Source organism: Plectropomus leopardus, chromosome 3, assembly GCF_008729295.1.
Source record: "Plectropomus leopardus isolate mb chromosome 3, YSFRI_Pleo_2.0, whole genome shotgun sequence".
Taxonomy (NCBI): Eukaryota; Metazoa; Chordata; class Actinopteri; order Perciformes; family Serranidae; genus Plectropomus; species Plectropomus leopardus.
In genome coordinates, this window is record NC_056465.1 from 20,860,959 (window position 1) to 20,882,074 (window position 21,116).

Consider the following 21,116-nt stretch of genomic DNA (forward strand, 5'->3'; position numbering starts at 1 on the left):
ATATATATATATATAGAGAGAGAGAGAGAGAGAGAGAGAGAGAGAGAGAGATTTTATTTTATCATGTTTAATGTGGGTTTAAGTCATTGGATTGTTCAAAATTAATTTTGGTCATTATTAAATAATATGACTTGTAAATAATAATGTTAAATTTTGCTGTGTAGTGAAATGTATGTAGATTAAATATTGATGGATAAATGCATAAAACTATGTATTACAAGAAGCATTTCATTTAATCTGTTAAAATGTGTTTGAATTTTGGACATCAGGTTGTTTGTGCCAAGAAAAACAAGAGTAAAGTTACAGCAACTTGTTAAATCTGTGACATAGTGTTCATTCGTATTGCACTCTATTTGTCTAATCTGCTTGGTCAGGGCATCATAACATCAGTGACAATAACAGCTGATATTTAGCTAATGATTCTTTGGATGGGCACACAGTCAGCAAAAATTGGCTTTAAAAGGAAGCCTCTGGTCGCAGTTAATCACATCCACCAACCATGAAGGTGTTTGTGCTAGCCATCACGTTGGCCCTTGCCAGTAAGTATGCAACTTAGATTGAACTTAAAATTTCGTTTCAGTTCTGAAAATGTTGCTTTTATTAAAAGAGATAAGAGTACTGCCATGTAGATGAGTACAGTAACAATTCTCCACTGATGTTGTGTTTTTATTTGGCAAAAAAAAACAAGAAAATAAATGAAATTATTAAGAGAACTTATACTGCACTTGTTGAGTGTAATGTAGTTGATATATAACCAATGATAGAGTAGAAAAATAGACATTGGGTTCTTCAGTTTCACTGACTGTCTTGTCAGTTAAATATAGTTTGGGGGAAAAAATGCATATATTAAAAAAATATTACAATTTACAATTTATTTTGACCCTTTTTTTGTCCTTTATGAACACCAAAATAATATTTAATTTCTATTTTGTAGCGGGTTACCAGGTCAACTTTGGTAAGTTGTCATTCTACATTATTAAAAATTATTTTAAAAATACTGTTTGTCAGATTCTAAAATTCGACTGAAATGCATATTTCTCCTTTTTTTTTCGTGTCTATTATTGCAGCCCCAGAGTTTACAACTGGAAAGACCTACATCTACAAATATGAAGCCCTTGTTATGGGCGGCCTGCCTGAGGAGGGCCTGGCACGGGCGGGAGTAAAAGTCCGTAGCAAAGTTTTGATCAGTGCAGCTGCTCCCGACATGTTCATGCTGAAGGTAAAGACCATTACAGTGTTTTAATACAATTTATTTATGATTAATAACTAAAAAAAATGATTTTCCATTAAGCTTATCAAGGTTTAATTAATGCAAACTGTCTCTCCTCTTTACAGCTTGTAGAGCCTGAAATCTTTGAGTACAGTGGCATCTGGCCCAAAGACGCTTTCATCCCGGCCACCAAGCTCACATCAGCCCTGGCTGCTCAGCTCTTGACACCTGTCAAGTTTGAGTACGCTAACGGTGTTGTCGGCAAAGTGTTTGCACCAGCAGGCGTCTCTGCAACTGTGCTGAATGTCTACAGAGGAATCCTCAACGTCCTTCAACTGAACATCAAGAAGACTCAAAACGTCTATGAGCTGCAAGAGGTACAAAAAACTTGTTTTCATTCATTGTTCCACTAACAAATGTCAAATGCTTCAACTGATCAACTGTGATTGGATTTTTGTGAACTAGCCTGGTGCACAGGGCATATGCAAGACCCACTACGTCATCAGTGAGGACGCAAAGGCCGAGCGCATCCTGTTGACCAAGACCAAGGACCTGAGCCACTGCCAGGAGAGAATCATTAAGGACATCGGCCTGGCTTACACAGAGAGATGTGTTGAGTGTGAGGCTGTAAGTACAGTTTTTCTCTAACTTCACACTTTCTAATACTTTGCTGGGCACTGTGATGATATTTTGGGTATTGTCAATGCAGAGAGGAAAGACCCTGAAGGGAACCGCTGCTTTTAACTACATCATCAAGCCAGCAGCCACAGGTGCTCTGATCCTGGAGGCAACTGCCACAGAGCTCATCCAGTTCTCACCTTTCAACATCTTGAATGGTGCTGCCCAGATGGAGGCTAAGTAGGTGGTTTCGATCTAAAAAATAAATAAATGAATGAGTTCAATAACTGTGTAAGCACTATTCTCAGCACAAAATGTCACAATGCAGATTGATGTTGCGCTTGTGTGTATTCACAGACAAGTCCTGACCTTCCTGGAGATTGAGAAGACCCCTGTGGAGCCCATCAGAGCTGAATATCTTCACCGTGGATCCCTGCAGTACGAGTTTGGCAGCGAGCTTCTCCAGACACCCATCCAGCTTCTGAGGATCAGCAACACCGAGGCTCAGATTGTTGAGCTCCTGAACCACATGGTGACCTTCAATGTGGCCAAAGTCCATGAAGATGCCCCTCTGAAGTTTATCGAGCTCATCCAGCTGCTACGTGTGGCCAGTTTTGAGAGTATCGAAGCCCTCTGGACTCAGTTCAAAGCAAGACCTGATCACAGGTAACTTTGACTTCCTTTCAGAGGTAGCCATGAAAAACACTGCAATGAATACTCTGATAATAAAATATTTTTTTCCTCAGGCACTTTATCCTGAATGCTGTCCCTGCAATTGGTACCCATGTTGCTCTGAAGTTCCTCAAGGAGAAGTTCCTTGCTGGTGAGCTGACTATTGCTGAAGCTGCTCAGGCGCTGCTGGCATCTGTGCACATGGTGACAGCCGACCTGGAGGCCATCAAGCTTACTGAGGCAAGTCAAAGATATAATTAGTTTGGATGCTTATGCTTGTTCTTCTTTTCTTTATTTTTCTTTTTCTTCTTCTGTACGTTTTTTGGTGGACTACTCCTTCTGCATACTTTGTGCTATTTAAACCATTCAACTATCACAACGTTCAGCTCGTTCAGGACAGGTCGCTCTTTCTCTCTCTCTCTCTCTCTCCATTTATCTCCCTGCCTCTCACTGTGTGTCTCTCTGTCTGTCAGTGTCTCTCCCTCTCTGTCTGTCCCTGTCTCTCTTTTTTCCCTCTCTGACTGTTTCTGTATTCCTGTCTCTTTCTGATACTTCTCCTTCTGTCTTCAGCTGTATCTTTCAGCTTCAGCAACCTTGCAAATGTCAAAATGTTATGCTCTTCAAGGACATTTATACCTCTGCATATTCAACTATGTATTTCTGCATTTTTAAACATGCTCTAAAACTGATTTTTAGCTATTAGCATCCACAGGCATGTTCCAGGATGAAGTGCAAAAATACAAACTCCCGTCAACTTCATTATTAATAATAACAAAAACAGCAGCAATAATAGTCATAAAGAAAAAAAAAATTAATTAAATTAAATGAAACTAAAGCAAATTAAATGACATTATCAGATATCAGTTTTCTTGAGTATTTGTAATAATGTGAGAACTGGGACGCATAATCAGTTTATTTTCACCACTCCTCAGGGCCTGGCTTTGAACCATAAGATCCAAGAAAACCCAGTTCTGCGTGAGATTGTCATGCTGGGCTACGGCACCCTGGTTGCTAAATACTGTGCAGAGAACCCAACTTGCCCAGCTGAGCTTCTGAGGGTATGTCTTGTTTGTTGTTTTTTTGTTGTTGTCTTTTCTTTTTTAACATATATGTTATAGAAATAAAATTCAGTTATTACACCAGTGACAATAACCGCTTTCCGTTCCTCCCACAGCCCATCCATGAACTTCTTGTCCATGCTGTTGCCAAAGGTGAAATTGGAGAGCTCATCATCACTCTCAAAGTCCTGGGTAACGCTGGACATCCTGCCAGCCTTAAGCCAATCATGAAGCTCCTGCCTGGCTTTGGCAGTGCTGCTGCTAGTCTGCCACTCAGAGTTCACATTGATGCTGTTCTTGCCCTGAGGAACATTGCCAAGAAGGAGCCCAAGATGGTGAGACCACAATTTCTGATTCTTCTGGTTCTAAGAATAAATGCGCTTGTTTTGTTGTGTGCAGTTAATTTATAACATCCATCTTTTTGGGTTAGATCCAGGATGTGGCTGTTCAGATGTTTATGGACAAGGCTCTCCACCCAGAGCTCCGCATGGTTGCTGCTATCGTTCTGTTTGAGACCAAGCTGCCCATGGGTCTGGTGACCACTCTTGCTGATGCCCTCTTACAAGAAAAAAATCTGCAGGTGGCTAGCTTTGTCTACTCCTACATGAAGGCCATGACCAAAAACACCGCTCCCGACTTTGCTTCTGTGTAAGAAATATATATAATATATATTTTGCAGCTTGTTTTTGATGTTTAAAGATGCTAGCAATAAGATTATTTGAATGTTACACTTTCAGTGCTGCTGCCTGTAACGTTGCTGTGAAGATCCTCAGCCCCAAATTCGATAGACTGAGCTACCGCTTCAGCAGAGCTCTCTATGTTGATGCCTACCACAGTAAGAGCTTAACAGGGTTATGATTTGTCGTTGGAGATTTCAGATTAAATCACTTGATTTGATGGGTTCTTGTATTTTGCCTTGCAGGCCCCTACATGATGGGTGCTGCCGCCAGCGCCTTCTACGTTAACGATGCCGCAACTGTTTTGCCAAGAGCCATTGTTGCCAAAGCCCGCACCTACCTGGCTGGAGCTTATGCTGATGTTCTTGAGGTACAACAATCATGTCCTACATTACTAGTTGACACAATGAAAGGCTCTTTTACATCTGACATGTGTTAGCATCCCAGAATTTTCGCATGGTTGGCCAGTGAAAATGTTGTTGAGTGGAAACTCAGAACAAAAGCAATAACTGAACTCAGGAACTCAGTTATGCTCTTAAAATATCTGAAAACTATGTCAATATGGAGAATTAAGGAAATGTATACTGGTTTCTTATTTTACAGTTAATGTTATAAATTAAATAATGGGCATAGATTATTACCGCGGTGGGCAATACATTGTTTATCAATTAGACTGGTTGTCCTTTTCCTTAAAAAGACAAATATAATGCTTTAATTTAACCATTTGAAACCTGGAGTGTGACTAGTGAGCATGTCAAATCCTCTTATGGTCAGTGATTTTGGCATCAAATTATTTATTTATTATTATTTTTGCCAGCAATTCCCACTCTTCCCATTCTTAAGCGCCTTTGCCCTTTTATCAAATCATAACACCAAAATGAAGGAAATATGGCTATCTTCTAATTTATATCTTTTCAATGTGTTGTAATTGCCTGGTTTGTTGAATGTATCCTGAATAAATATCATTTTTTCCAACAAGCTAGGCTAATATGTCTATATACACCATGTGCATTATATTTTAGGAATATTTTTTTAAAAACACTTACCCATCAAATGCTCTTTTCCTTTTGTCAGCTTGGTGTGAGAACTGAGGGAATCCAGGAGGCCCTTCTGAAAATCCCCGAGGCTCCTGAGAATGCAGACAGGATGACAAAGATCAAAGAAGTTATGAAGGCTGTACGTTTATGGTTAACTCTGATGCCAAAAAGATCTTTACATTTTTTTTAATAATTATGTAATCAAAGCACATTTCATAGATACAGTGTTTAATTTACTGTTCTCTTGCTCACACAGCTTTCTGAGTGGAGGTCTCATCCTTCCAGCCAACCCCTGGCCTCTGTGTATGTGAAATTCTTCGGACAGGAAATTGCATTTGCCAACATTGACAAAGCCATTGTTGATCAAATCATTGAGGTATGGTGTCTTTTACTGTACAATTGAATGCTAACTAATACATATATTAAATATATGATAAGTCATTTTATGTTCACAGCTTGCCAGTGGACCAGCAATCCACACTTACGGCAGGAAGGCTCTGGATGCTCTGCTGTCAGGTTTCGCCTTGCATTATGCTAAACCAATGCTGGTAGCTGAGGTTCGCCGCATCCTTCCCACCACTGTTGGTCTGCCTATGGAGCTCAGTTTCTATACTGCTGCTGTGGCTGCTGCATCTGTTGAATGTAAGATGAACTCCTTCACCTTAGCTGTTGCTGATTTGGGAAGATTTTTTAACTGATGCTGAAAATGTGTTGTTTTTTGTAGTCCAAGCCTCTGTGACACCACCTCTGCCTGAGAACTTCCACGCTGCCCAGCTTCTGAAGTCTGACATCAACATGAGGGCTGCCATTACTCCAAGGTAATCCAGCTGTATCTTACTTGACAACTAATTAAGCTTCTTCTCATCAGTTAAACTATCCTAAAAAAGTATTTATTGAGATAAAGGTGATATTCTTTGTCCCTTGCAGTGTTTCCATGCACACCTATGCTGTTATGGGAGTGAATACTGCTTTCATCCAGGCTGCCCTGCTGTCAAGGGCCAGAGTTCACACAATCGTTCCTGCAAAGGTGGAAGCAAAAATTGACATGATTAAGGGCAACTTCAAGCTTCAGCTCCTGCCTGTCCAGGGCATCGATAAGATTGCATCCGCAATGTATGTACTTCCTTGTAACCAACATGTGTCACCCAGTTTTGAAATCCTGTTTTCTGTAAAGTGTTTTTTCTCTCTCGAGCAGTGTTGAGACTTTTGCTGTTGCAAGAAATGTAGAAGACCTTGCAGCTGCCAAATTCACACCAATGATTCCAGCTGAAGTCACAGAACGTCTGTCAAGGGAGAGTTTCTCTTCAAAGATTTCTAGGATGGCATCCTCTCTGGTTGGTGGCATGGTGAGTTTGATCTACTTTTTACAACACAAACATCTACTTTGTTCCAAATTCATGCAGTAACTTCGATTGTGGTTTTACAGTCAGCATCATCTGAGATCATCCCCGTTGACCTGCCAAGTAAAATTGCCAGCAAACTGAAACTCAAAAAAGCCTTTGAGAAGAAAATGTGTACTGAAATCGAAACCTTTGGAATCAAGGCATGCACTGAGATTGAATCTCACAATGCCGCCTTCATCAGAGACTGCCCACTCTATGCCATGATTGGAAAACATGCAGTCTTAGTTGAGGTTGCTCCAGGTAAGTGCAATGGACAACAATAAAATTACGGACAGAAGTAGTTTTGTAAAAAGTTGCTAAAAACTGTTTATCTGCTTGGTTGCAGCTGCTGGACCAGTCATCGAGAAGATTGAAATTGAGGTTCAGGTTGGGGAAAAAGCAGCTGAAAAGATCATGAAAGTCATTAACATTAGCGAGGAAGAGGAAATTCTCGAGGACAAGAATGTCCTGATAAAACTGAAGAAAATCCTGGTTCCTGGTCTGAAGAACCTCACATCAGCCTCCTCCAGCTCCAGCAGCTCTCGCTCCAGCAGCTCCCGCTTAAGCGTCTCCTCCTCTGCATCATCCAAGTCCTCCTCCAGCTCCTCTTCTCGCCGCAAGAGCAAGATGGTTGATGATATTGCTCCAACCAGCAAGGCATCAAAGAGACTGAGCAGCTCCTCCAGCAGCCGATCAAGCCTTAGCTCTTCCAGCAGCTCACGCTCCAGCAAGTCCTCAAGCAGCCGCTCATCTCTCCTCTCCAGCAGCCGCTCCTCCAGCTCCAGCTCCTCCAGGTCCAGCTCATTGTCCAAGGTGAGACAGCATTACCTCTAAATGTGTAAAAGCAAGCAGTACAATCAAACAGTATGTGCAGGAATTCATCTGTTTTCTTTCTCTCTGTTTTAGCAAGAACTGTTTGAGATGAAGTTTACCAAGAGCCACATCCACCAGGTAATCATCTGACTGAAGAGACAGACACATCATGTACATCATGTTTGAGCAGACTAAATATATGGTTTCGTTGTTTGTAGCATGCCATCTCCACAGTCCGTGCCAACAGCAAGAGCAGCGCCCACAGCTTTGAGGTCATCTATGATAAAGTAAGTTTACCGTCTCTTGTATGCAGTGAGAAAAATCTAAACTTTTATTAACCTCAATCTCTTGGTTTGCACCTTAAGGCCAAGTACCTCGCTAATACCATCACTCCTGCTGTGACCATTCTCATCCGTGCCGTGAGAGCGGACCAGAAGATTCAGGGATACCAGATTGCAGCTTACTTTGACAAAGCTACTGCCAGACTGCAGCTCATTTTTGCCAGCCTGGCCGAGAACGACCACTGGAGAATCTGTGCCGATGGTGTGATGCTGAGCCAACACAAGCTGATGGTAAAGACAGTGATTTGGTGCTTTGGTAAGAATTATTAGAAACTTGTGTGATGCTTAAGGTTTGAACTCTGGTTCAAAAATCTCTTAGGCCAAGATTGCCTGGGGCCTTGAGTGCAAACAATACGAGACTGAGATCACAGCTGAGACTGGTGTTGTGGGTACAGAGCCTGCAGCACGCCTGAAGGTTACCTGGGATAAACTTCCAATGAGCATGAAGCACTACGCAAAGGAGTAAGATTTCAAAGATTATATTCAGTTTTATACAGTCTGTAAAACACAATAATGAATCCTTGAATACTCTTGGCAACTAACTTCATTGAAAATGAAGTTAGTTGCCAACAAGTCATGAGTCAAGTTATGAGGCACCCCGGATGTAGATGAGCAGCAATTTAATACATGATTTCATTTTCCAACACTCCTAACATTCAAAATGAAAATGATTTGTCCTTTATGCCTGTATAGGATCTCTGAGTACATTAACCAATTTGCCAAGGAATATGGAGTGAACCTGGCAAAGGTCAAAAACATTCGTAATCAGATCAAATTGTCTGTGGCTGTTGCCTCTGAGAGGAGCCTGAATGTTGTGCTGAAGACACCAAAGGTGTGGCTTTTCAATCCATTATTTACACTCATAAAATGTCTGCATCATATTCATATATATTTTAATATCTACCTAACCATTTTGATATTTTAATATTACAGAGGACATTGTATAAACTTGGTGTGGATCTCCCCATCTATCTGCCATTTGGAGAAACTGCTACTGAGCTTGAACCATACCAGAACAACTGGGCTGACAAGATCGCCTACATGCTCACTAAGGCTCATGCAGGTGAACACATCTAAACAGGTCTTACTTAAGAGTCAGGCTGATCAAAAAATAGCTAACTTTCTTTTTTTTTTTTTTTTTAAATATTTTATTTAAATTTTTCATTTTTAAACAAACAAAACAAAACACAACAAAACAACAGGGCTCAGATGCATAAACTATCACCAGTCAGTTACAAACATATGCACAATACAGAGGAGAGGCACAAGACAAAGTTGTTGGGACAGGAGCACGGTTAGCCTATTTTGGCCTTTTCAAGGTGGGCAAGAAAAGGGTTCCACAAGCTGGTAAAAGTCTTCATTGAGCCAGTATGGAGTTTTTCCATTTGTATTAGCGATAACATGTCTATGACCCACAATTGGAAGGAAGGAGGATTGGGAGACTTCCACTCCTTCAATATTAGTCGCTTTGCAACGATCAGTCCCAGTTCCAGTGGTTGTCGCATCGCAGCAGGAACAATTCTCATTGCTTGTGTGCAGCCAAAGATGACAAGTCCAGGCTCGGGCTGGAGGGGGCTTTTATAAGCTTTGGAGTACCAGTCAAATATTTTTGACCAAAAGTTTGTCAGTGAAGAGCAGGACCAAAAAGCATGAGACAACGTACCTTCTGAAACATTACACCTGTCACACACTGGGGAGACCGAGGGGTAAATTCTGTGCAATCTGACTTTGGAATAATGCAGACGATGGACAATCTTAAATTGGATTAATTGGTGTCTGCTGTTTACAGAACAAGAGCGGATCCTAGACAGACATTTAGTCCACAGGGATTCAGACAGTTCTATACCCAACTCCTCTCTCCATGCGTCCCTAGTCCCCACAGTGTGCGCAGCAATGCAGTCATCAAACAAATGCACCATTTTAGAAATAAGATGCCTGGAGTCAGGAGGGCTCTTAAAGACCTTGTAAATTTCATGTTCTATTGGAAGATTTTTGAAATTTTCAATTTTTGATTGGATGTAATGCCTAACCTGCAGATACCGAAAGAAATGTGAATGAGATAAATTGTATTTCTCCTTCAGTTGACTAAATGATGCGAACTTACTATCAATGTACAGGTCACTGATTGACACCAAGCCCTTCTCACCCCAGTCATGGTAAGACCCGTCATGCCAAGGAGGCACAAAACAATGGTTAAAGCATATAGGTGTTTGTACAGACGTATCTGGTAGTGTCAAAAAGCTCCTAATTTGGTTTAAAATTCTTACAGACTGCTTTATCACGAAGCACAGATTCTTATTGGACTCTGGTTTTTCAAATTTGGAGAATAGCATAGCTGGCAAAGAGGAATCATTTACAGAGTTGGCCTCCATCTTAAGCCACAATGGGGCTGTATGTGTCTGAATGTTTGGGGTCCTCTGTTGCCAAAATATTAGCGCCCTGACATTGGCAGTCCAATAATAATGTTTAAATACTGGCAGACCCAACCCTCCTTCTGCCTTGGGTTTCTGTAAATGTACCTTCGAAATTCTGGCATTCTTGCCATTCCAAACATAGGAGAGGATAATTGAATCCAGGTCCTTAAAAAAAGCCCCTGTGAGATAGATGGGTAGATTTTGGCATAAGTACAAAAATCTGGGAAGAGAGATCATTTTAATTGAGTTTATGCGTCCCATCATTGATAAGGGTAGAGTTTTCCAGCATTCAATATTCTGTTTTAATGCAGATATGAATTCTGCAAAATTCAATTCGAATATCAATTTTGGATTTTTAGGTATAGTCAAACCAAGATAGGTAAAATGGTCATTAACTAATTTGAATGGAACATTCTGTAAAAAACCTGGTGAATAGATACTAGAGAGAGGCATAAACTCACTCTTTGACCAGTTGATGGTGTACCCTGATATTTTACCAAAAGATGTGATCAGGCTGAGTAAAGGAGGAATGGATTCTTCAGCATTATGTAGGTACAATATTACGTCATCAGCATATAAACTGATAAGTGTCTCCACACCTCCAACCTGAAGCCCCCTTATATGTGGGTGCTCTCTTATTGTTGCAGCAAGGGGCTCCAATGCGATGGCGAAAAGCGCCGGGGACAGTGGGCAGCCCTGCTGAACTGAACGCTGTAGAAGGAACGGGGCTGACCGATCACCATTCGTCAAAACAGAACACGATGGGTTTGCATATATCAGTTTCACCCAAGATATAAAGGTTCCACCGAAACCGAACCTGTGCAATGACTCAAACATATACGGCCACTCGACCTGGTCAAAGGCTTTATGTGCATCGAGAGACAAAATAGCAGCTCCGTTAGTGCTACTTTGATCAGAGTAAATAGTATTGAGCAGCCGCCTGACATTGGAAAAGGAGAGTCTGCCGGGAATGAACCCCGTCTGGTCAGGGTGAATGATAGAAGCCAAATGCTTGTTCAATCTAGTAGCCAAAATTTTAGTTATTACCTTGCGATCAAAATTTTGAAGTGCAATTGGCCTAAAACTAGCAGGATCCGTTTCGTCTCTGCCCTTTTTTAAAATAAGTGAGATGTTGGCTTCGTAAAGGGTGTTTGGCAGTTTTCCTTCATTTTTAGAATTGTGCATCATTCTGAGTAGAAGTGGTGCAAGGGTATCGCAAAATTTCTTATAGAATTCTGAGCTATAGCCATCGGGCCCACCTGCTTTGCCCGATGGAAATGACTTTATGGCAGTGATGACTTCCTGTAGGGTAAATTCAGAATCAAGGGATTGCCTAGCCGCGCTACTCAACCTTGGTAACAGAAGAGAGTCAAAGAAATCGTTAAGATTGGACTGTGAAACGTTGTGTTTGGAGGAGTAAAGTTCACTATAGAACTCACTGAAACGGTGGTTTATGTCAGTGGGATTGGTTAAGAGAGTGCCAGTTTTAGATTTAATGCTGTGAATCGCTCTCGAAGCCTGAGCACCTTTAAGCTGTCGTGCTAACAGTTTACTAGGTTTATCTCCAAGCTCAAAATGTTTCTTCCTTAATTTCAGAAGTAAATTGTTAACTTGATCACTCATAATACCATTATATTCATATTTAAGCTTTAGTATCTCTTTATAGTCATCAGGTGATTTGGAAACTTGGTATGTTCTTTCCAAAGCAGGAAGAGTGCTGTTAATCTCAAGTAATCGCTTTTCTCTTTCTTTCTTAAGGGCTGAAGTGTAGGAGATTATATCACCACGCAAAACTACTTTTAATGTTTCCCATAGGGTAGAGTCAGATACTTCACCATTGTCATTTAATTCTATGAAATCTTTCAGTTTGCCTGTTATGTTTCCCACAAATTTGTCATCACTAAGGAGGTTTGGGTTAAAACGCCAAGAATAGGCCTGTTTGGGGAGGGAGAGATTTAATGTTATTGTTAATGGACTGTGATCAGAAATCAATATGTTATGGTATTTAGAATCGGTGATTTGTGAAATAAGGTTAGAGCTGATCAAAAAATAATCAATCCTACTATAGGATTTGTGAACATGAGAGTAAAACGAGTACTCTCTGCTTGTAGGATGCTGAATCCTCCATATGTCTACAAGATTTCTGGTTTTTAGCAGATTTTTTAAAAGCCTTACAGATGCAATTTCTGGTGGTGGTCGCGTAGATAGTCTATCCAGAAAAGGATCTAGATAGCAATTTAAATCCCCGGCAATTATTATGTTTGAGTCATTACTGTCTGGAATCAGGTCAAAAACCCTCCTGAAAAAGTTGGGCTCATACCCATTTGGGCCATATACATTAAGAAGGGTCAGTGGAAATGAGTTTATAGTACCAGAGACCATTATATATCTACCGTGAGGGTCATTGATTACGGAGGTTACTTGAAATGGGATGGTCTTCCTAAATAGTATAGCCACACCACGTGCGTGTGAAGTGAATGGTGATTGATAGATTTGAGATATCCAATTGCACTTTAACCTGTGTTGCATTGCTGTTTTGATATGGGTCTCTTGTAAGAAAATGATATCTGCAGATAAAGATTTCAAGTGTTTAAAGACTTTTCCTCTTTTGACTGCACTGCCGAGCCCTTTAACGTTCCATGAAATCAGTTGTAAGTCTCTGCCTCCCACCTGCATATTACCTTGTGCACTACTCATTTAAAGCCGATAAGAAAAATAAAGCAGTTGTGTGCATACAGATAATCCAAACTGGTTGTTGTAGTAGTACAGTACAAAGAAATAGAACATGTGCATCTGAGCCACAAACATAAACAACACAATCCCAAAACCACCCTCCTCCCCAGCGTCCGCGTCCCCCGAACCTGACGCGTAGTTCCCCCTCTTTATCTAAACAGGAGCTGCCGGACATACAGCAGGCCTAACCCCAGTCACGGCGCCCTCCACCACAGCAAAAACACTGATTTGAAAATATAGCAGCATAACACCAATTAAAACAAATGAGAGTAGGCCTTCAAGGGGAATTATTCTGCGCTAAGATGTATCCATAGTGGCGATGCAACTGGACTATTAGTCACTTAACTATAAAGCAATGACACGCAGTTCAAAAGATAGTCCACAGTGCGGCGTATTTAGCCTGATATAATGAACACTCTCACCTTGAAAAGGCTGTAGGAGTTATTACAATCATCTACCGTCCTTACTCGTCCACAGAAACACTACGTTTCTTCACTAAAGCCGCCTTTGCTGCTACTGGATCGTTGAAAATCTCCGGTGCGTCCTCATCGCGCCAGTGCACATGGAGCTTGGCTGGGTAGCGTAGATAGTGCTTAATTCCTCCGTTTCTCAGGGCTTGCATCACGTCTCGGAAGGCACGGCGTTGGCTCATCACTTCGTTGGTGTAGTCCGGGAAAATCAGGACTTTGTTTCCGTTGTACTCCATCGGCTGCGTCCGGCTGAGGCGTAATATCATCTCCTTCACCTGAAAATGGTGAATTCGAGCCATGATGGTGCGCGGCCTGTCACCCGCTGCTGGTTTAGGCTGCAGAGAGCGATGTGCACAATCTACTTTCACTGAGTGTGGAAAGTGTTGCTTGCCCAGCAATTCAGGAATAAGTCTGGAAACAAAATCAGTTGGCCCTCCTTTTTCTGAGCCTTCTTTTATGCCAACAATCTTGATATTGTGTCTGCGAGAACGAGCCTCTAAGTCCAGTACTTTGGTTTGGAGTTGGTTGGCGTACCTGGTTAGATCCTCATACTTTGCTTCCAGCGCTTCTACACGTTCTTCAAGTACGCTGGTCATTTGCTCTTGACTGACCAGGCGGTTTTGCAGGTCAGTTTGCACGGAGAGAACTGACTGGAACTTAGTTTCAAAAGCATCAAAACGTTCGTCGAGCTTCTCCAAGATTGATTCGGACATTCCCTTACACATTTCCTTGCATATTTCGTAGGTTTGGGTTTTGTCATCCGGAGCGTTAGCCGTAGCTTTAACAGGAGGCTCGCTGAGACGGCTATTGCTAGCATTAGTTCCGCTAGCATTAGCATTGCCAATGTATCCGTCGATGGTTTTACCTTTAGCTGGAGCGCTTGACTTCGGCGGCATTATTCAGATTTCCAACGTTCACCAAATGAGACAGGTGCGCAAGCAAAAAATCTCGACTCCTGAGCGGGTTTACTGAGGTGTAAAGCAATTTTATAAAAGCTGCGGTGGAGAGCACAGGCTAAGAGCGTCTACATCCCACGCATGCGCACTCCCGATCTCCTAAATAGCTAACTTTCTAATCAATCTTTTCTTCCCACTTGTAGTTGAGTGTGCCATGGTCAAAGACACACTGACCACGTTCAACAACAGGAAATACAAGAACGAGATGCCCCACTCTTGCTACCAGGTTTTGGCTCAGGATTGCACAAAGGAACTTAAATTTATTGTTCTGCTGAAGAGGGATCATACTCAGGAACAGAACCAGATCAGTGTGAAGATTGCAAACATGTAAGAATAAGTACTTTTGTTTAAATTAGACTAAATAGACAAAAAAAAAAAAATCCAGAAATTAACTAAAATACATGTATTTTAATTGTTTTCCAACAGTGATGTGGACCTGTATCCAAAGGACAATGTTATTATGGTGAAGGTTAACGGACAAGAAATCCCCATCACCAACCTGCCATATCATCATCCCACAGGTTTTTTACTCCATTAATTCATATTTAACTCTCACACCAGAGTTTTTAATGTATTTTTTAAATTTTTGGAAAATTAAATATTTATATATATTTCCATTCATTTTAGGCAAAATTCAGATCAGACAGAGCGGTGAGGGTATTGCTCTCCATGCTCCAAGCCATGGTCTTCAGGAGGTCTACCTTGATCTGAGCACACTGAAGGTGACACAAGACATCTGACTACATCTTTTAGACTTAAATTAAATCAAATTTTGATGAATTATACTCCCTAGGGCATACACTGAACTGTTTTGCTTTTTCTCCAGGTTAAAGTTGTGGACTGGATGAAGGGACAGACCTGTGGACTCTGTGGAAAGGCCGACGGGGAAATTAGACAGGAGTACCGCACACCTAATGAGCGCATTACCAAGAACGCCGTCAGCTACGCTCATTCCTGGATTGTGCCTGCAAAGAGCTGCCGTGATGCCTCTGGTAACACTTAAAGTTTTTGCTTCACCCCTCTTTATTAGAATATAATTTGCACTCAAAATGAAATAATGCAACATAGCAAGAAATTTACATGATGATAACAAACTCAAACCAACCCAGGTTTTTGCTAGATTATGGGAAAAAAACCATCTAGAAATAATGAGCATCAGATTCTGGTTTCTGCTTTAGGTAAACATATGTGTATGCTTACCTTGCTTTTTCACCCTTTTACAGAGTGCTTCATGAAACTTGAATCTGTGAAGCTAGAGAAGCAGGCAGTCCTCCATGGCCAGGAGTCTAAATGCTACTCTGTCGAGCCCGTGATGCGCTGCCTGCCTGGCTGCACGTCCATCAGGACCACCTCCGTCACTGTTGGCTACCACTGTGTGCCCACTGGTGAGTCTGCAAGAAATCACAGCTGGTTCAAAAAACTGAATTATACTACATCTTGTTGTCTTGTACAGCGGCTAACTGCTTTACTTTATCATTTTTTGTAGATTCTAACCTGAATGGCTCTGAGGGTCTAAGCAGCATCTATGAGAAGAGCATAGACCTGAGGGAAACAGCCGAGGCCCACCTGGCCTGTCGCTGTACCGCTCAGTGCGCTTAATCTCATTGCCATCAGTCATACTGTGTTTTATTCTTCTTTTCCCACAAGTGGTGTTAATCACTTTGTTTGAACTGTATATTAAAGTAAATTACAGAAGCATGTTAAGCATTTGTTGTGTGATATTCTTATACAAATGCAGCAGCTTAATGTCAATTAAGTAAGCACAAAAAATAAAGTAAGCATGAAAATAAAATATATGAGGAGATCAACCATCCATTACAATAATTTTTCTCCCTCGGAAAACCAGGAAAAAAAACTACATCAAATGTTTTACCCTTTAGCAACGTAATATTTATGCAAAACACTGTTAGTCTTTTTTATCAGGGCCTGTTTTTACAAAGATTCCCAGTACTAAAAGTTGCCTCTGGTGACAAAATTGTAAGAAAATTCTTAAAATTATGACGTTTTCTAAGAATTTCTCCTTAAAGTTACAACTAAGTCCTTATAATGATAAAAGTTATTCAAAAAGCATCTAACCGCTAAAAGACCTCCTAAAGGATAAAAAACTGTTTGAGTTTTAAGAGGCTAAAGAGTTCCTTAACCAGAGGATGAAATGGCAGAAATACAAAGAAGTAGAGAAATATTCTCAATACCATGAATGAAAGTGGGTTCTTAACGGGCCAAAACAATTGCAACCCAAACCATACCCAACCTATGTGGGTTAAAGCCACAAGCCTGGCCCATCCAGTATCATCACAAAAAAAAAATGACCCATCTTGGGCACATTATCATATTAATATTAATCCTTTCATCTAACATTTTTATTTCACAAGCCTGAACGTTATTGAGTTTGAGAATTCTAGCACACATTTCCCACACAGCAAAACGATGCAATAATATCAGAGATAGAATGATCACAGAACTAAGACATTTGGAAAACCGGAAAAATGCTTAAGTACAGCAGTGATGACTTCGGTCTGTCTCGAGCTTCCATCAGCAGAGTGATCAGTGAAACAATGACGACACTTTCACAGTCTCATATTGTGACGCAGTTCATTTCATGAACGCATGAGGTATGAATGTATTGAAATGTTAAAAGTAAAATACGGAAATGTTTAAATCAGTTTAAGTAAGAAAAATAATTTAAACAACCAGTAAGGCAGCAGGTCACCATATGAGAGGCAGAAACCAGGAAATGTTTTTGCATGGAAAAATGTCTAACCATTGTCAAAACAATAGCTAATTAATTCCAATCTACTTATTGCTTCAGCTGTGCTTTTATATTTTGTGTGCAAAAATATTAATTAAAGTAACTACTTACTTAAGTTATAAACTCATTGAAATTTACCAAATAGTACAATATTTCCCTCTGAAGTGTAGTTGAGTACAAAGTGAAATTAGATTAAAATACTCAAGTCAAGTAAAACTAACCTAAGTACAGTGCCTGTAAAGAAATTACTTTACATTCTGCAACTGGTTATAGTAAATGATTACGGTCATAAATATCTAAGCTCATTAAAGAAATAATATCATGTGACCTGTAAAAAATGTATAAATGTGTAAGCTTATTATGTAAGTGTACATTTTTGAATCAACGTGAGTCTAATATTTTTTATATGGGCTACATTATATGAGATGATTGTTGTTGGGTTTTATTGGATAATATCTGACCTTTCATGGAAGTATTGAAGTCTATTATTTAGTTTATAACGTCCTGAAGTCAGACTGTAAGCTATTAGCTAACAACTCATGTCTGTGGGCTACATTCAATATGAGAATTCATTGGTTTGTTAAAGTGGAAAGAAATTATGTTTTTACACTTTGTTTTGTGTAGGCATTAAACTAACAAGACAGAACATGTTAATCAGTGAACTTCAGAGGTGCTGTTAGGTGGCAGAAAACAATTTTTGATGGTGGAAAGAAAATTATCCTAAGAAAATTTTGCCTTCTCAAGAGAAGCTTTTGTGTTTTCCCAAGAAAGTTTCTTCTGGTAGGCCAGGTTTTTACAATCATCATTTTTTTTTAACCATCCCTTTTTTTCCACAATTATTTTCTTCACCATCTATTTTTTCACCATATTTGTTTTTACCACCAACATTTTTTTAACCAGTTATTTTTTCCACCATTCATTTTTAAAACATCTAATTAAAAAAAAAATCTCATGATCCAATTTTTTTTCTTCCCCATGTCCACTTAGAGGCTCTGTACAATACCTATTCTGGGACTGACACTTTCTATTTTCATGCAGTTAAATTTCATTTTGTTTTATCCATGCCTCTCTTTGAGTTCAAATAGCTTTAAAGGATTCTCACACAAACCCAAAATACTAGACGTTACCATGTAATCTAGTCAATGACAGTGACTTTAAGAAATTAATTAACGGGCAGCTGAACTGGTTTCTACAACAAACAGAGAATATACTCCTCCCTATTATTTGGGAGGCCCTAAAAGCTAATATTGGATTTGCCAGTGACTCTTCTTGGAAAAAGAAATGGCATCATTCCAAATTACTTTCCGTAGGCCTGACTGCACCAACAAGGATTCACTTTTTAACCTGATTAAATCATGGTTTAAGTTTAAATTCTCTTCCTTAAATTCTAACTTGATTAAAATTAAGACAGATTAAATGCATACCTCTTTTTAAATCATTCAGTTTTTACTATACTAAACCGATTGGATTCTGTTACTTTCAACTTCAATTTAAACTATGATCCAGGGCTCAGTTTTAACCTACAGTTGAGGAGGTTTAACTTTTACAGTGGCTGCCTTTTTAAATTGGATTGAGAAAAATAATCAAGTTCTTTGCAGAAAGTTGACCGACAGACTTAACTTACCAGATTTCTTTGATGATGATGGATTTTTGTCTCTTATACATACTAGGTACCCACAGCATGCTGATTATGTTTGTATTTATTTATTTAAGTATTTGTTTATTTATTTATTACTTTGTTTTCGATATGACCCTTGTCTCTATTGATTAAATTTGCTTAAATTCTGTTGATATAAATTAACTTAGCTTAACTTGTGTGGGTGGTAAGGGTGGATGTTCGGGTGCCTTTGCGAATATGTGTGGGAATATCTACATGATTGTGTGTGTGTTGTTGCGTACGTTTATGTGGGGGTGGGAGGGTCAGGCTGTCTGTATTTTTCTTGATTTTCATTGATGTTTGTCATTTCTGTTATTGTTTTTAATCTCTGTGAGGCACTTTGTGTTACTCTTTGTATGAAAAGTGCCATACAAATAAAGATTTGATTGATTGATTGATTGATTAAAATCTGGATTTATCCATTTTAAACCCCATTTTACTTAAATCTGATTAGAGCTAATATTAGATTAAAATAATCCTTGTTGGTGCAACCCAGCCTTACAGATGGACATTAAAGCTCTTAAAGAAACAACCTCTGACACATTTATGAGCAACCTTAGATCAGCTGATTGCAAAAATAAGGTGGATTACAATACAATTAAAACAGGACAGGTGGAAAATGTAATGGCTAGGTTGAAACAGCATTATTATGAACAAGGGGATACAACCGGGGAAACTGTTAGCATGGCAGATAAAAAGAAGAGGAGACCGCTAGGTGAATTCCTGCTATTTGGCAGTCCATTTGCAATCCAAGGCTCATGAACCAAATCTTTTTAGACTGCAAACCTCTTAATTACTCACAGGGAGAGAGTATGCAGGATACAATTGTATTCCTAGATAGCCAAGAAATACTTCAATTATTAGAAACCATTAGGGATGGTCTTGAAAGGGAGGTAACCAAGCAAGAGGTTTTAGAAGCTATGGAGTGTTTACAATTGGGACAGGCACCAGGGTTTGACAGTTTTTCAAGATGTTTTCAAAACCTTGTTGTTGGGTTTTATTGGATAATATCTGACCTTTCATGGAAGTATTGAAGTCTATTATTTAGTTTATAACGTCCTGAAGTCAGACTGTAAGCTATTAGCTAACAACTCATGTCTGTGGGCTACATTCAAGGTAGGGGGCACGCACATCCCCCCAAAAAACAACTTTTACACACTGTAAAATCTTACAATTTGGTTTTACTTAAAAAATCTAGGAAATGAATTGCCTTGAAAAACATAAACTGGTATAACTATTAATTTATGTTTACATTATATTTAATTATCTTTACTTCAAATTTAGCTGCATTTAGTTAATTTTCTGAAACTGCTGCAACTTAAAAATTATACGTTTAATGAAATCAATCTTTCTAAATTTTAGTAAATTCAATAAACTAAGTTAACTTTGCTATATATATTTGTATTCTGCCGGTTCCCACTATTCATTTCTATTTGTATTTTCTTAAACATGTTAACAAAACTGAACTCCCAGATCTCCTAACTTCATCATTGGCTAAATTTTTGTCATGATCAAGTTAAGTACAATTGACTTGGTTCACTGAAGCTAACAATTAGAAAGGACATGGTGATTTGACTTGTCATTTTTTAATTTGCAACATCTTTGCAAAATGAAGTAAATGCAGCTAAATTTTGAGCCAACTTAACAATTAGATAATGTCATATTTCATCACCTGTCTTCCTACCACATGGTACCCAGCAGGGTAAGTCACTTTTTGTTTTAAGACAAAAACTTTCAGAAATAAAGTGTCCAAAAACCCAAGATTCCTATCTTAATGAGTATCCCTGTTTTTTTTAAAGGGTCGAATCCAAATAAAATACTATTTGAGAGTCCAATAAGATATATTTAAAGGCAGAGCCCTGTAATGGTTATGTCAATACAGTTAAGTGATCTAATTCCTTCAACACACTTTAAATCACTTCAAATCACTTTGTCTTTCCAACTGATCCTCTCCCCTTATTGTAAACACACACACACACACACACACACACACACACACACAGTCATAATATACACACATTCCCACACGACTACCCTAAATGACCCCTACCTCCCCACCCACCCTTTTTTCCCTCTCTTATTATCTTATTATTAATCATCCTTTTTCTATTTTGTAAATATGTTCTACTCTAACAAAGCAATTAATACTTAAATCAGTGTTTTTGTTATTTTAATTTTTATTATAAGAATGTATTCAATATTAGTCTATTTTTCTACATTATTTATAAACCATATGGACACATCTAAAAAAAAAAAAAAAAAGATTTTAAAAAATGTAGACAACATTGTGACTATGACTGTATAAGCTGCCAAAGCAGAAATAACAAAA

At 39.3% G+C, this 21,116-nt stretch overlaps 1 protein-coding gene across 1 annotated transcript; it reads left to right on the forward strand.

Moving 5' to 3' along the window:
* The first annotated feature begins 499 nt into the window (after positions 1 to 499).
* LOC121966198 (vitellogenin-2-like) lies at positions 500 to 15,980 on the forward strand. The gene is made up of 33 exons (XM_042516311.1): positions 500 to 539; positions 935 to 955; positions 1,068 to 1,219; positions 1,336 to 1,587; positions 1,676 to 1,837; positions 1,920 to 2,068; positions 2,186 to 2,494; positions 2,575 to 2,740; positions 3,433 to 3,558; positions 3,675 to 3,893; positions 3,989 to 4,206; positions 4,296 to 4,393; positions 4,481 to 4,605; positions 5,310 to 5,411; positions 5,529 to 5,648; positions 5,728 to 5,914; positions 5,997 to 6,090; positions 6,200 to 6,385; positions 6,468 to 6,618; positions 6,699 to 6,915; positions 7,001 to 7,467; positions 7,561 to 7,605; positions 7,686 to 7,754; positions 7,833 to 8,039; positions 8,128 to 8,270; positions 8,502 to 8,640; positions 8,742 to 8,871; positions 14,525 to 14,708; positions 14,808 to 14,902; positions 15,009 to 15,103; positions 15,208 to 15,373; positions 15,605 to 15,766; positions 15,868 to 15,980. The coding sequence occupies exons 1-33, from the start codon at positions 500 to 502 to the stop codon at positions 15,978 to 15,980; spliced, it is 5,109 nt and encodes a 1,702-aa protein (XP_042372245.1).
* Positions 15,981 to 21,116: the final 5,136 nt, after the last annotated feature.

Bases quoted from the DNA above. Each gene is read 5' to 3' on its own strand.
- LOC121966198 (XM_042516311.1), top strand. From the start codon at position 500: ATGAAGGTGTTTGTGCTAGCCATCACGTTGGCCCTTGCCA. The intron at 7,606-7,685 runs GTAATCATCTGA...CGTTGTTTGTAG, and splicing joins CCAAGAGCCACATCCACCAG to CATGCCATCTCCACAGTCCG. The intron at 8,872-14,524 runs GTGAACACATCT...TCCCACTTGTAG, and splicing joins GCTCACTAAGGCTCATGCAG to TTGAGTGTGCCATGGTCAAA.